Source organism: Scyliorhinus torazame, chromosome 18 (assembly GCF_047496885.1).
Source record: "Scyliorhinus torazame isolate Kashiwa2021f chromosome 18, sScyTor2.1, whole genome shotgun sequence".
In the NCBI taxonomy this organism is placed as follows: Eukaryota; Metazoa; Chordata; class Chondrichthyes; order Carcharhiniformes; family Scyliorhinidae; genus Scyliorhinus; species Scyliorhinus torazame.
Window position 1 is genome coordinate 70,995,221 of NC_092724.1, and position 13,288 is coordinate 71,008,508.

Here is a 13,288-nt window from a genome sequence, read left to right on the forward strand (position 1 = left end):
GAGATATTTTTTACTTGAGTTTCTTTTGTCTGATGTGCAGATGGTCTGAAACTGGCGATGTCCCTTGCCCTGTCCTTTAACATGTTCGCTTGCTGATGTGTAGAAGTTGCAGTTTGCTCCGAGCTTTCCCTGCTGTGTTTATTTATGTACCAGTAAATTGGGATGTATTTTGCAATATTTCAATATTCTTAACACAATATATACTCTCCACCTCACCCCAATATCCAGCATAGGTCCAATGATTTTACCCCTGAATATGCACTGATATTTGAGTGGAGCTGGGTTTAACTGTTAGTCTAGACCATGGATATAAACACACTCTACTCTGCATGTAACAGAGAGGGATCCCCAGAGTGTCGCCTGTGTCTCGCAGGGAGAGGGAGAGGGAGAGAGGGGGAGAGTGTGTGTGTTTACTTGTTTGTACCAGAAGGCAGTCTGTCTGTGGGGGAATGTGAGGCCAGCACAATTTGCAGCCCAGTGTTGGTTGTCTTAGTAACTGCGGCCATGAAGGGTCAGGAACAATGGGGATTGCCAGTTGGCAGTCAGGCCTGGCTGTATGGCACAGAAAGGGTAAACGTGAACCCCACCACCCCAAACACAGACTCCAAGGGCTTTGCAAATGCTTCCATTGGACAAAGAGTGAGGCACAGTCCCAACTCCAAGTAGAGGCACAGCATTTATTAATGAAATTTCAAAAATACTGCACTTCAACAAAAATGTCAGCAAGATTGGTGTGCCAGACGGGAACAATGTTGAGGGGAGAAGTGGTTGGTAAACTTGAGCCCCCTATACTGAATCCTGTCCTGACACCCCTGGGCAATACCACATTCTTACTGAGGAGCCGCCTCCTGATGATGGAAGGGCAAATGGGCTGTTTTCAGAAGCTCAACACCCTGTTAGGCACCGTCCCACACGCGTGGCGTACTCCGCCCCACCCGCGTGGCGCGCTCCGCCCCACCCGCGTGGCGGTCTCCGCCCGCGTGGCGCGCTCCGCCCCGCCCGCGTGGCGCGCTCCGCCCCGCCCGCGTGGGGCGCTCCGCCCCGCCCGCGTGGGGCGCTCCGCCCCAGTCGCGTGGTGTACTCGATTGCTGGCAGTCACTGCCATTAAAAGTTATGGGTAGCTCATTAGAAGGGTCAATGGCCGACTGGCCCTCATCGACATGTAGGGATTATATTCTATCCCTCTAGGTTAGAGAATTCCAAAGATCCAATACCCTCTGATTGAAGAAATTCCTCCCCCATCTCTGGGTGACTCCGTATTCAGTGACTGTCCCCTGATTCTAGATTCCCAACTGGGGAGACATCCTATCTGCATCTGCCCTGTCACACCCCATAAAGAATTTTGTATGTTTCAATGAGGTCACCCCTCATTCTTCTAAACTCTTGTGGATACAAGCCTAGCCTCCTCAACCTCTCCTCATATGACAATCCCGCCATCCCAGGTGTCATTTTGGTGAACCTTCATTGCACTCCCTCTGTGGCAAGTATATCCTTCCTTCGATAAGGAAATTGTATATAATACTTTGGGTTCCGTCTCACCAAGGCTCTATACAATTGCAGCAAGATATCTTTACTCCTGTACTGAAATCCCCTGGTGGCAAAGGCCAACATATTTGCCTTCCTAATTATTCGTTATTGCATGTTAGCTTTTAGTGAAAACATCTGGCAATGGGTGTAGAACATACAGTGCAGAAGGAGGCCATTCGGCCCATCGAGTCTGCACCGACCCACTTAAACCCTCACTTCCACCCCATCCCCGTAACCCAATAACCTCTCCTAACCTTTTTGGTCACGAAGGGCAATTTATCATGGCCAATCCACCTAACCTGCACGTCGTTGGACTGTGGGAGGAAACTCGAGCACCCAGAGGAGACCCACGCAGACACTGGGAGAACGTGCAGACGCCACACAGACACCCAAGGCTGGAATTGAACCCGGGTCCCTGGCGCTGTGAGGCAGCTATGCTAGCCACTGTGGTACCGTGCGCTTTGGATAACCACATAGACCACAACAACCACATTATCCTTATCAACCCTCTGTTACCTCATCAAAAAAGTCACCTTGAGTTAGTTAAATAGGATTTGCCTTTAACAAATCCATACTGAGTCTCCTGATTTGTCCATTTATTGATATAAATATTGGTGTGTTCTGGGATACACACCATTCCTTTTCCAGTGAACCGTATAGAATGACACTCCCTTATTGACTTCCAGGTGAGAGTGTTTAACGATAAGGAAACTACCGGTAAACAAGCAGATTGATATCAAGGCATAAACACTCCCCAGTACATCAAACATTGGCTGCCTCAGAAAATGACCTTGAGTAACTTCAGGATGAACTGGGCCCTCATTAAGCAGGGTTGTAAACTATCTTTGCTGTGAATTGATGGTTCGCTCTTTGACAATCATACAGGTTGCTGGTGCGCCAATCGCGATTACCCAGAATGAACAAACAATTCAAAGAACCACCAGGGAAAAACCCATCAGAGGTGAATGCCCTCATTACAACACTGCGAACACTTCAAATGTGCTTTCATAGTTGTGCTGGGTTGGGGGAATCCTGAATGTGTGAAAGGCACTATAGAAATGCAAATTCGTCATTCTTCTCCTCCTCAATATCACTGCTAATAAATGTTAATCTGCACTGGAATAAGACCAACAATAGCTCAGGCAGCTGGAAACCAGGCTCCCGCTGTCAGGCATATTGTTATCTGGTCAAACCTGGCCATTCTATACCGAAATGGTGGTCACTTTCCCCACTTGTTTTTCCAGTAACTATGGGAATTTGGATAGGTGACGGCTGGGAAGAGTCGCTCAGACTTAGCTGTGAAATATGAGCACAACCAGTGAGGGTAAGCTTGCTATCGATACTGTTAACGTCTCGAGTCTGTATGACTTCTTCAGAGGCAAAGAGGGAGGAGAAACTTCTCTCTCTCTATAGTTCTGAAGAAGAGTCATAAGGACTCAAAACATGAACTGCTGAGCACTGGCCAGACGTCTGGTGTGGTCAATGACCATGTGAGTCAGGTGTAATTATGTTTGAATGTCTGGTTGGAGTGATTCAGGTATTCGAGCCTGTCGACCCTTGAATTTAACAGCTGGGGATAGTCCTAATCCATCTCAGTAGGCCCAAAATGGCCTTAAGGTTTCTTGGATTTCTTGTTGTGCATGAAGCCAACCTCCGACTGTGGTTTTCTGTTGTGCCAGGAGTACTGGGTCTTTGTATGTCTCTTCTTGCAATTGTTTACATGTGTGTTGCCCAAGGTCGCAGGTAAAGACATCTTCAATTTCTATATCCAGTGAATCAACTTGCGCATCCAATGAAACAACTACATTCTTTTGTTGGATTTGGCTCTGAGGTACCCTCAATAACGAAGCTTAGAGATTAAACTGTAAAGAAGGCTTTATTAGACTAAGAACTATGTTAGAGCTGAGACAAGTGCTGACTGCTACACAACCCATGAGGCAGCCCTTTCTATATGGCTCACAGATGGGCGGAGCCAGAGGCGGAGTCCCCAGGGTTCCAAGCCCGGTCTTAAAGGGGACATCACCTTACATGATGATACGGCAGTAACCGTTCATCACAGGTTCCTGCTCAATGTGTCTGAAGTAACCATTAAGTTGCCTGGCTTCCTTTGTGAGTGTAAGACTGAATCACCTTTAAACCTGCTGATTGTATCCAGTGGTCTGGGTATTTAGATTTCAAACTTAGGGCTGATCTATTGAGGTTCTTCTTGACATTATAGAATTCCTTCAGTCCAGAAGGAGGCCCATTGAGTTTCCACCAATTCTCCGAAAGAGCACCCCACCTAAGCCAAATCCCTCCCCTCCTGTCCCTGTAACTCCACCTAACCTTTAGTTCACTAAGGGACTATTTATCATGGCCAATCCACCTAACCTGCACATCTTTCAACTGTGGCCGGAAACCGAAGCGCCCGGAGGAAAGCCACGCAGACATGGTGAGGACATGTAAACGCCACAGACAGTCACCCAAGGCTGGAATTGAACCTAGGTCCCTCTAGCTGTGAGGCAGCAGTGCGAACCAGTGCTAATCTGAATGAAATTCATTTTTAAAAAATTTAAAATACATTTTATCCAATGAATGGGCCATTTTGTGTGGCCAATCCACCAACCCTGCACATCTTTTGGGTTGTGGGGGCGAAACCCACGCAGACACGGGGAAAATGGACAAACTCCACACGGACAGTGACCCAGAGCCGGGATCGAACCTGGGACCTCGACGCCGTGAGACAGAAGTGCTAACCACCGTGCCACCGTGCTACCCAACCAGTGCTAATCTTTTATCCCCACTCATATATTGTTGTTCCCATGAATAGTAATGAGATTAAGGTCTCTGCATGTAGCTGGACCATGTATGTCCATGAGGTGACAAGCATGCTGTTTGATTGGAGCTGCATGTCAGGGTTATCATACCAATGCACTGAATCACCCATCCCTTATGCATGGTAACTTAGCAGTCGCTGGTTACATTCCAATGTTGGAGATACATATCCTTCACTATCCTTGAGGATATTGGTGTCTGCCAAACTATCACCTGTACCCATTCTAATGATTTGTTGCCAATTTAGGCGGAGTCTTTATAACGTCTGTGTCTGGGCTACTGCACCACTGTCAGTGGCAGTGAACTGATTGTTGTCCATGGGTAACCGGGGTTACCGTTGCCCCAATAATTGTTAATGGTTCTCCGGTATACGTCGCCAGTCGTGCCTTCGTGTCCTTTAGACCCACATGGTGGATCCCCAAATGAGATTTCCGGAATGTCTGCTGTCCAATGACGGAGACAGAAGCCCCTGTATCTATTTAAATATCTAACAGGTGGCCTTCACCTGGAGAGTTATCATAATTGGGGCTGCCTTTGGTGCCGTAATGGAATTTAGCTGGCTGCAATCACCCTCATTGGGCTGGGCAATATGTAGAATCCTGGCTCGGGGTAGTTGTGTCACCCACTCAGGGCGACATGTTCACTGTCGAACCTGGTGCCTCGGCCATCACAGCTCCTGTGACTCCAAGTGCAGCACTGTTGTGAGTCTGCCTCCTGGACCTCAGGGGAGATGAATCATTGAGCTGTGGTGGTTATTGGACAATGTGTCTGCCAACAATGTTGCTCAGGTGGCAAATGGGTCCCATAGGCCCTTCTCTTGGGAGCATTACTCATTGGAATGCAGGGGGGGATAACCACACTATTTACATGAAAATCCATGCTGCTCTGGAGTTCCTGGACCCAGAGAGATGGACAATTCTGTGACCCTTTTTAAATCCAAGGGCAGTTCCTCCAACAATTTCCGTTGCATCGCCATGTTATTAATGCCGCACACACGAGGCGGTCTCGAAACTTCTCCGGAGGGATGGGCCATAGTCATAATACTCAGCCGGATTGCGAAGGTGCGTCAGGAATTCTGTGACTGATTCCCCCAGGGTTTGCCGGACCGTGTTGAACCGGCATCTCTGCACGATCACTGATCGTTTAGGGTCATAATGATTGGCGACAAGTTCATTAAAGGTCTTTGAATCTGGGGCTGCCAGGTTTGTAAGGCTTTTGATCACACTGAAAGTTGGGGCTCCGCGGGGGCGGGGGCGGGGGCGGGGGGGGGGGGGGGGGCGCACCAATGGGGTCATCCCCGTGGGACCCGTGAGGGTTTATTCCACTGCGATTCTGCTGCCTGTGATCAGCCACGGTCAGGACTTATTTGCAAACTAGTGAGTCAATTCTTATCTCCCTGTCCAAGTTGAAAGAATTACCCCATCTTCCTGTTCCACCCAACGCCCATTCAACTGACATTTCCAAATATTGACAACGGTTGTTTAAATCAGCAGGTTTATTAAAGCAAATTGAATCTGTACATACTTACATCAACAGTATTGATCTCAACATAAAGAGGCCTTGTGTCTGTACATGATGTTACTTCCTATCAACTTGTGTTTGAGATATCCTGGTCACCATTGGAACATATGGTTCCAGTTACGTTCATCAATATCTCAGTGCATTGGCCAGCAACCATCTTCCACATCAGTGTCAGTCTTCCTTTGCCTAGGGTCTGGTATGAGGAACTTTGAAATCCATTGTTATAACTGAACCACATGGAGGGCAGGCCCGGTCAATAAAACTCGCTTACAAAGCATTCATTGAACACAAATCAAACCTTACACCAGGAAATTCAGGCTCCGCTTCCTGACTCATATCAACAGCTGCCTTCATCAGATGTAACCTATCAAATAGGAGCTTGGGGAGGCCCGATGCGCAGTTCTGTAAAGTGCTTCTAACAGATGTACGGGGTACTGCTGGGGAGACTATAGTAAGGCTGAGGCTTATGGTAGTCTCCATATATAAAAGACAGCCACACCAAGACGTAAAAAAAACAGGGGAGCTTGTGTGTTAATTGGGATTATGCTAAGGGGGTGATGTATAAATCTGGTTCAATCTTGACAAAGTGTCAACCAAACTCGAAATGTTAGCAGAGGCTGTGAGACCAGCTGAGATTGACCAACATTTTCTGTCTTTTTTTCCCAACAAACTCTGCTTCAGCCTCAGTTATAAAACCTTCACAAGTTTAAAGCCGCCCCGCAAGGGAGCACCAATCCTGTCTTTTCGACATCCAGCCAGAGTAAAGGCAGCATTCTCATCAAAGATTTTCAAAGAAAGTTTGCGAGCATTGCCTAGGACAGCAGAGGACTCTACTATTACAACAGGAGGGAGGGCCAATGTACTGAAGACTCTACCACTACAACAGGAGGGAGGGTCAGTGCACTGCAGACGCTACCATTAAAAAAGGAGGGCGGGCCAGTGCACTGCAGACTCTACCATTACAACAGGAGGGAGAGGCCAGTGCACTTCAGACTCTACCGTTACAACAGGAGGGAGGGGCCAGTGAACTACAGACACCACCATTACAACAGGAGGACCAGTGCACTGTAGACTCTACCATTAAAAGAGGTGGGAGGTGCCAGTGCACTACAGACTCTTGCAATAGGAGGGAGGACCAGTGCATTGCAGACTATCAGTACAAACAGGTGGGAGGTGCCAGTGTACTGCAGACTCTGCCATTACAATAGGAGGGAGGACCAGTGCACTGCAGACTCTACCATTACAAAAGGAGGGAGGGGCCAGTGTACTGCAGACTCTACCATTACAACAGGAGGGAGGGGCCAGTGAACTGCAGACGCTACCATTACAAAAGGAGGGTGCAGTGCGCTGAAGACTCTGTCATTACAATAGATGGGAGGGCCAGTGCACTGCAGACTCTACCATTACAACAGGAGGGAGGGGCCAGTGTACTGCAGACTCTACCATTTCTACAGGAGGGAGGGGCCAGTGTACTGCAGACTCTACCATTACAGCAGGAGGGAGGGGCCAGTGTACTGCAGACTCTACCATTACAACAGGAGGGAGGGGCCAGTGTACTGCAGACTCTAACATTACAAGAGGTCAGAGGAGCCAGTGTTCTGTACATTATATATCTTTGGAGACCATAGCACATAAATTATCTAAATTATTTTGGCAATATCGCATTACAAGCAATGTCTAACAAACAGTACCATATGCAACTATTGTACAGAATATTTTACAGTACTTTTACAATATATACAAATAAATACCGTCTCAAAAAGTAAACGCAAAATCTAAAGGGTGAGTCTTATTAGGGACAAATGTTTGCTCGCCACCCTGGTTTGGTCCAGAGAAACATCACCGATCGATCCTCTCAGTGGTTGTGAACGTGGGGACTGCAATAGGAAGGGATAAACAACATCAGCAATACAGAGATTGACATCGGTCGGCTTTCACAGTCCTCCTTGCGAACAGGGTAATTTGTGTCTGCTAGTCTACACCACCACGGACACAATGGGCCAAATGGCCTCATTCTGTGCTGTAATGTCCTTGCTCTGACAGGACCTCTACAACTCTCAGCAGGAGGGCAAATGGCAGCTGCTCCATTCACCTCTCATTGGTTATAGCTTCAACTCATGAATGGATTGGTGACAAAGATATGGACACTTGACAAGTTTTTAAGATGGTTCCTTGGTAAAGTAAAGGTAAAGTCTCCGTAGTCACAGATGACCATAGGCTGCTTTCCCCTTTGAGGGGGAGCGCTGACTGGTGGGGATTTAACCTGAGGATCACCACACCTCAGCGAGGGGTTGAGAAGGCCTTCATGGTTCCTTGGTAATAGCTGCTGAGGTGTTGAGTGGTGAGATGCCTCACTGCGGTAGCATTTTGTTTTACATACAATCGATTGTACTTGGCAAAGCTCCTCTTCCCTCACTCCCATCCCTCACGCATTTAATGCTCTGTCAAAACAGTCACCCCCAAGGAACACACGGTGCTTTGGCACCGCACACTGGTGACTACGTTAGATAACGCATTCCTGGCGTCAACCAGTCATCTTCACTCAGTTCTGACGAACAATTCCACAAGTGGCAGGCGGGATGCGGACAGAAACCATTCTCCATGACATTTCCCACCCATAGGTAGGAGGGAAAAATGGGCCAGAGGGTCCAAATTGTCGGTTTGTTGAAGGAGAAGGTGAATTTGAAATGCTGCCACACTTTCATCAGATGGGGTTTTGCAGGTTCAGTCAGACAATTAAACTGCTGCAATCCTCAGACCACAACTTGTCTGCCTGAGTGCTGTCAACATCCGAGTGTCTGAGTATTGGTAATAATCGCCACAGACTTCACACAGAGTGATGGGGGTTGATGGCTCCAGACACTCCACTTGTTCTATGGATGCCACCCCCCCCCCCTTCACCCAGCTGATCATCTGCAGGAGGTAGCATGTGTGTTTGGAAAGATGGAAGGAGGACATGATGACGTTCAGAGTCAGTTGCAGCTCATCCTTACCTCCCAGTCGATGTGAGCTTGAGGCTGGCTGGACATTTGACTAAGGTCACTTCCTGAGAGGGGGAGACTCCAGCTGAGGAATCCTTTAAACAGAATGTCATCCTGGAGAGGCAGAGACAAATCAGTGGATGAAAGCCAAACAGTTTTACATATGGGTACACAACTCAAATTTGCTTTTTTCTTAATACCTCATTATCGAATAATCATTTGCATCCAAAAGTTGACGCTAATCATTTTTTTCTCATACTTAACAAATTATTTTCCCTTATGGATTCTGCATTATTCTGTATCCCCATATAATGATAATCAGGGTCCTACAGATCCTCACTGTGGGACATGTTGATTCAAGACCGTTGACAGGTCATTGTTCACATTGTCCCAACACGGAATTCCTCATGTTCACATGTACATTAAACCAAGTGCATTAACCAATCTTCCAATAGCTCAAGATGCCTGCACCCAACCTTTGCTTTGAAATGCCTCATATTACAAATTCAGCACTGATCCCTAACAGTGTACAAATAAAAACAATTCCTGTTGGTCCACCGGTTGCTCAGAGAGAGCCTGGAGGGGAAGGGAAACCTAACTCAACATCCAGCCAGCACGTTTTACACAACCTTCCACTGGCGGGATCTTGCGACCCTGCCGAAGCCAATGGAGTTTTGAATGGCTCGCCGCATTTTCCAGCCTTGCCTTGACGGGGCTGTAAAATCTCGCCTCGAGCATGAGAAGCCCTCCCTCCGCCCAGCAGTGCCAATGAGCCGAAGCTCAGACGGTCTTGGGCATCACTCAGTGTTTAGGAGAAAACTGTTCCCATGAGTTCACCGATGCTTCCCCAGAGGCTGCACACAGTTAATCATAGAATTTATCATAGAATTTACAGTGCAGAAGGAGGCCATTCGGCCCATCGGGTCTGCACCGGCTCTTGGAAAGAGCACCCTACCCAAGGTCCACACCTCCACCCTATCCCCACAACACAGTAACCCCACCCAACACTAAGGGCAATTTTGGACACTAAGGGCAATTTATCATGGCCAATCCACCTAACCTGCACATCTTTGGACTGTGGGAGGAAACCGGAGCACCCGGAGGAAACCCACGCACACACGGGGAGGATGTGCAGACTCCGCACAGACAGTGATCCAAGCCGGAATCGAACCTGGGACCCTGGAGCTGTGAAGCAATTGTGCTATCCACTATGCTACCGTGCTGCCCAACGGTTAATGGGCTGAAACACTCCACTGTTTTATGGAAGGAATGATGAAAACTACATGGCTGGAGTAATTCAGAGAGGATGACAGTCAGTGCTGTAAACGACGCATTTAAAAAGAAGCTAGGTAATCACACGATGGAACAAGGAATAGAAAGATATATGCATGAGGAGGGGTGCGACGAGATTTGTTTGGAGGATAAACTCTGGGATAGACTGGTTGGGCTGAATATAATTCTATTTATGTCACACAAGACAATACCAATAATACCCAGGGCATGTTTCTGAGAAGACAGTTCATGATCTTCGCTGCAGCCCTTTAATCGACTGCTTATATCTTAAGAGAATGAAGACATCTGCTCAATGAACCTCTGACGGAGCTGATATTTCCTCACACATAATTAAAGAACAGCAAATCACCCCAGAAAATATTTTGTTCAAACTGCAGCCCCCCCCCTTACTTTTTTTGTGTTTCTCCACACTTCACCCGGATCTTGTCCACATGGATATCGAAGTTGGAAGTGATTGAGGGGGCCCAGAGTGGAAGTTTGTACCAGGCGATAGAACTCCTCATCCTCTTCCACAGTGAATTCCAGGTTAAGGAGGACTCCCACTTAAACTTAATCATCAACAGATCTCCAATGTCCACCTCAGTCACCACCAGGAATGAATGGGTCTTGTTGGGTGTAAATCTCTCCACACTAAATAAAGGAGTGGGACGAAAGGGAAGTCAAGTAAACTTTTGCTAGAAGGAATATTCAGCAGTTTGGGTGCAGTGTGATGGGTGGCACAGGCACTTTGAGGCTCACATAGGATATTAAATGACAGTAATAAAAAACAGAAAATGCTCAAAATACTCAACAGGCCTGGCAGTATCCATTGGGGAGAGAAACAGAGTTAATGTTTTGCGTGCCTTACACCAGGACTGGGAGAAGTTAGAAATGTAATGGTTTTTGTGAATGTGAAATGGGGGAGGAGAGAAAGAAACAACAAGGTTTGATAAGACAGAGAATATGGGAAGACATTAAAACAAGAAAAAGGAGTTGCTGGGAATAGTTAGAGAGGCAAGTAAAGGAACAATGGACCAGTTAGCTGTATATCTGTCACAGGTAAAATGTTCCAAGCTATTGTTAAAGAAGCTATAGCAGGGCACTTAGATACATTCAAGATAATCGGGCAGAGTCAACATGGTTTTGTGAAAGGAAAATCATGTTCAACCAATTTTATTGGAGTTGTTTGAAGAAGTCACATACGGTGTGGATGTACTGTACTTAGTTTTCCAGAAGGCATTTGATAAGGTGTCACATCAAAGGTTGCTGCAGAAAATAAAAACTCATGGTGTAGGGGTAACATATTGGTATGGATTGAATATTCAAGAACAGAGAGTTGGGATAAATAGCTCATTTTCTGATTGGCAGGGTGTGCCACAGGGATCAGTGCTGGGACCTCAACCCTTTATAATTTACATAAATGATTTACATGAAGGGATTGTGGCCAAATTTGCTGATGACAAAGATCGGTAGGAAAGTAACTTGTAAAGAGGACGTAAGATAAAGAAAAGTATAGATAGGTTAGCTGAGTGGACTCAAATTTAGCAAATGAAAGGTAATGTGAGGAAATGTGAGGCTGTCCATTTTGACAGGGTGAATAAAAAAGTAGCAATATAATCTAAATCCCTCACTCCTACCTTTCACATTTCTCCTGCTATATCTTTCCTATTAATTAGTAACCTATATACCAGGCCCAGCAATGTATCGGTACCTCTACAGCATCTTGACTTGAGCCAAATAGATTCAGTCCATAGGATTTCCAGGAGATCTCTGCTCACCTGTACAGCAATATTCTCCTTCATCTTTTTTTCCCCCCCAAATTTAGTAGACTCAATTCATTTTTTTTCCAATTAAGGGGCAATTTAGCGTGTTCAATCCAACTACGCTGCACATCTATTTTTTGAGTTATGGGGCGAAACCCACGCAAACACAGGGAAAATGTGCAAACACCACACGGACAGTGACCCAGAATCGAACCTGTGACCTCGACGCCGTGAGGCAACAGGGCTATCCCTCTGCGCCACCGTGCTGCCCTAATATTCTGCTTAATCAATGCAGCTATCACACCGACTGTCTATCCTCTCTTTCTTATCTTTCCTAAGTACCATGTACCCATGAATGGTACCTGTAGTATCTATTTCTCAATTACTCTGCTGTCTGTCTGACTCTCAGTTACTCCGCTGTCTCTCAGTTACTCTGCTGTCTGTCTGTCTCTCAGTTACTCCGCTGTCTGTCTGACTCTCAGTTACTCCGCTGTCTGTCTGTCTCTCAGTTACTCTGCTGTCTGTCTGATTCTCAGTTACTCTGCTGTCTGTCTCTCTCTCAGTTACTCTGCTGTCTCTCAGTTACTCTGCTGTCTGTCTGTCTCTCAGTTACTCTGCTGTCTGTCTGTCTCTCAGTTACTTTGCTGTCTGTCTCTCAGGTACTCTGCTGTCTGTCTCTCAGTTACTCTGCTGTCTGTCTGTCTCTCAGTTACTCCGCTGTCTGTCTCTCAGTTACTCTGCTGGTTGTCTGTCTGTCTCTCAGTTACTCCGCTGTCTGTCTGACTCTCAGTTACTCTGCTGTCTGTCTCTCATTTACTCTGCTGTCTATCTCTCAGTTACTCTGCTGTCTGTCTGTCTCTCAGTTACTCTGCTGTCTGTCTCTCAGTTACTCTGCTGTCTGTCGCTCAGTTACTCTGCTGTCTGTCTGTCTCTCAGTTACACTGCTGTCTGTCTGTCTGTCTCTCAGTTTCACTGCTGTCTGTCTGTCTCTCAGTTACTCTGCTGTCTGTCTGTCTCTCAGTTACTCTGCTGTCTGTCTCTCTGTTACTCTGCTGTCTGTCTATCTGTCTCTCAGTTAATCCGCTGTCTGTCTGACTCTCAGTTACTCCGCTGTCTGTCTGTCTCTCAGTTACTCTGCTGTCTGTCTCTCAGTTACTCTGCTGTCTATCTCTCAGTTACTCTGCTGTCTGTCTGTCTCTCAATTACTCTGCTGTCTGTCTCTCAGTTACTCTGCTGTCTGTCTCTCAGTTACTCTGCTGTCTGTCTGTCTCTCAGTTACACTGCTGTCTGTCTGTCTGTCTCTCAGTTTCACTGCTGTCTGTCTGTCTCTCAGTTACTCTGCTGTCTGTCTGTCTCTCAGTTACTCTGCTGTCTGTCTCTCTGTTACTCTGCTGTCTGTCTGTCTCTCAG

At 46.8% G+C, this 13,288-nt stretch overlaps 1 protein-coding gene across 3 annotated transcripts in view; it reads right to left on the reverse strand.

Moving 5' to 3' along the window:
• Positions 1 to 5,818: 5,818 nt before the first annotated feature.
• Positions 5,819 to 13,288, reverse strand: part of LOC140395292 (lipoprotein lipase-like) — a 243,639-nt gene continuing 236,169 nt past the window's right edge. For 2 of the 3 annotated variants that reach the window (XM_072482877.1, XM_072482876.1), the window contains 3 exons: positions 10,527 to 10,766; positions 8,856 to 8,957; positions 5,819 to 7,739 (listed from right to left, as the gene is read on the reverse strand). In XM_072482877.1, coding sequence (XP_072338978.1) covers positions 7,718 to 7,739; positions 8,856 to 8,957; positions 10,527 to 10,766 — 364 coding nt within the window. In that variant the 3' untranslated portion in view covers positions 5,819 to 7,717. The remainder of the gene's footprint in view (positions 7,740 to 8,855; positions 8,958 to 10,526; positions 10,767 to 13,288) is intronic. The other variant, XM_072482878.1, reaches the window with a different exon arrangement.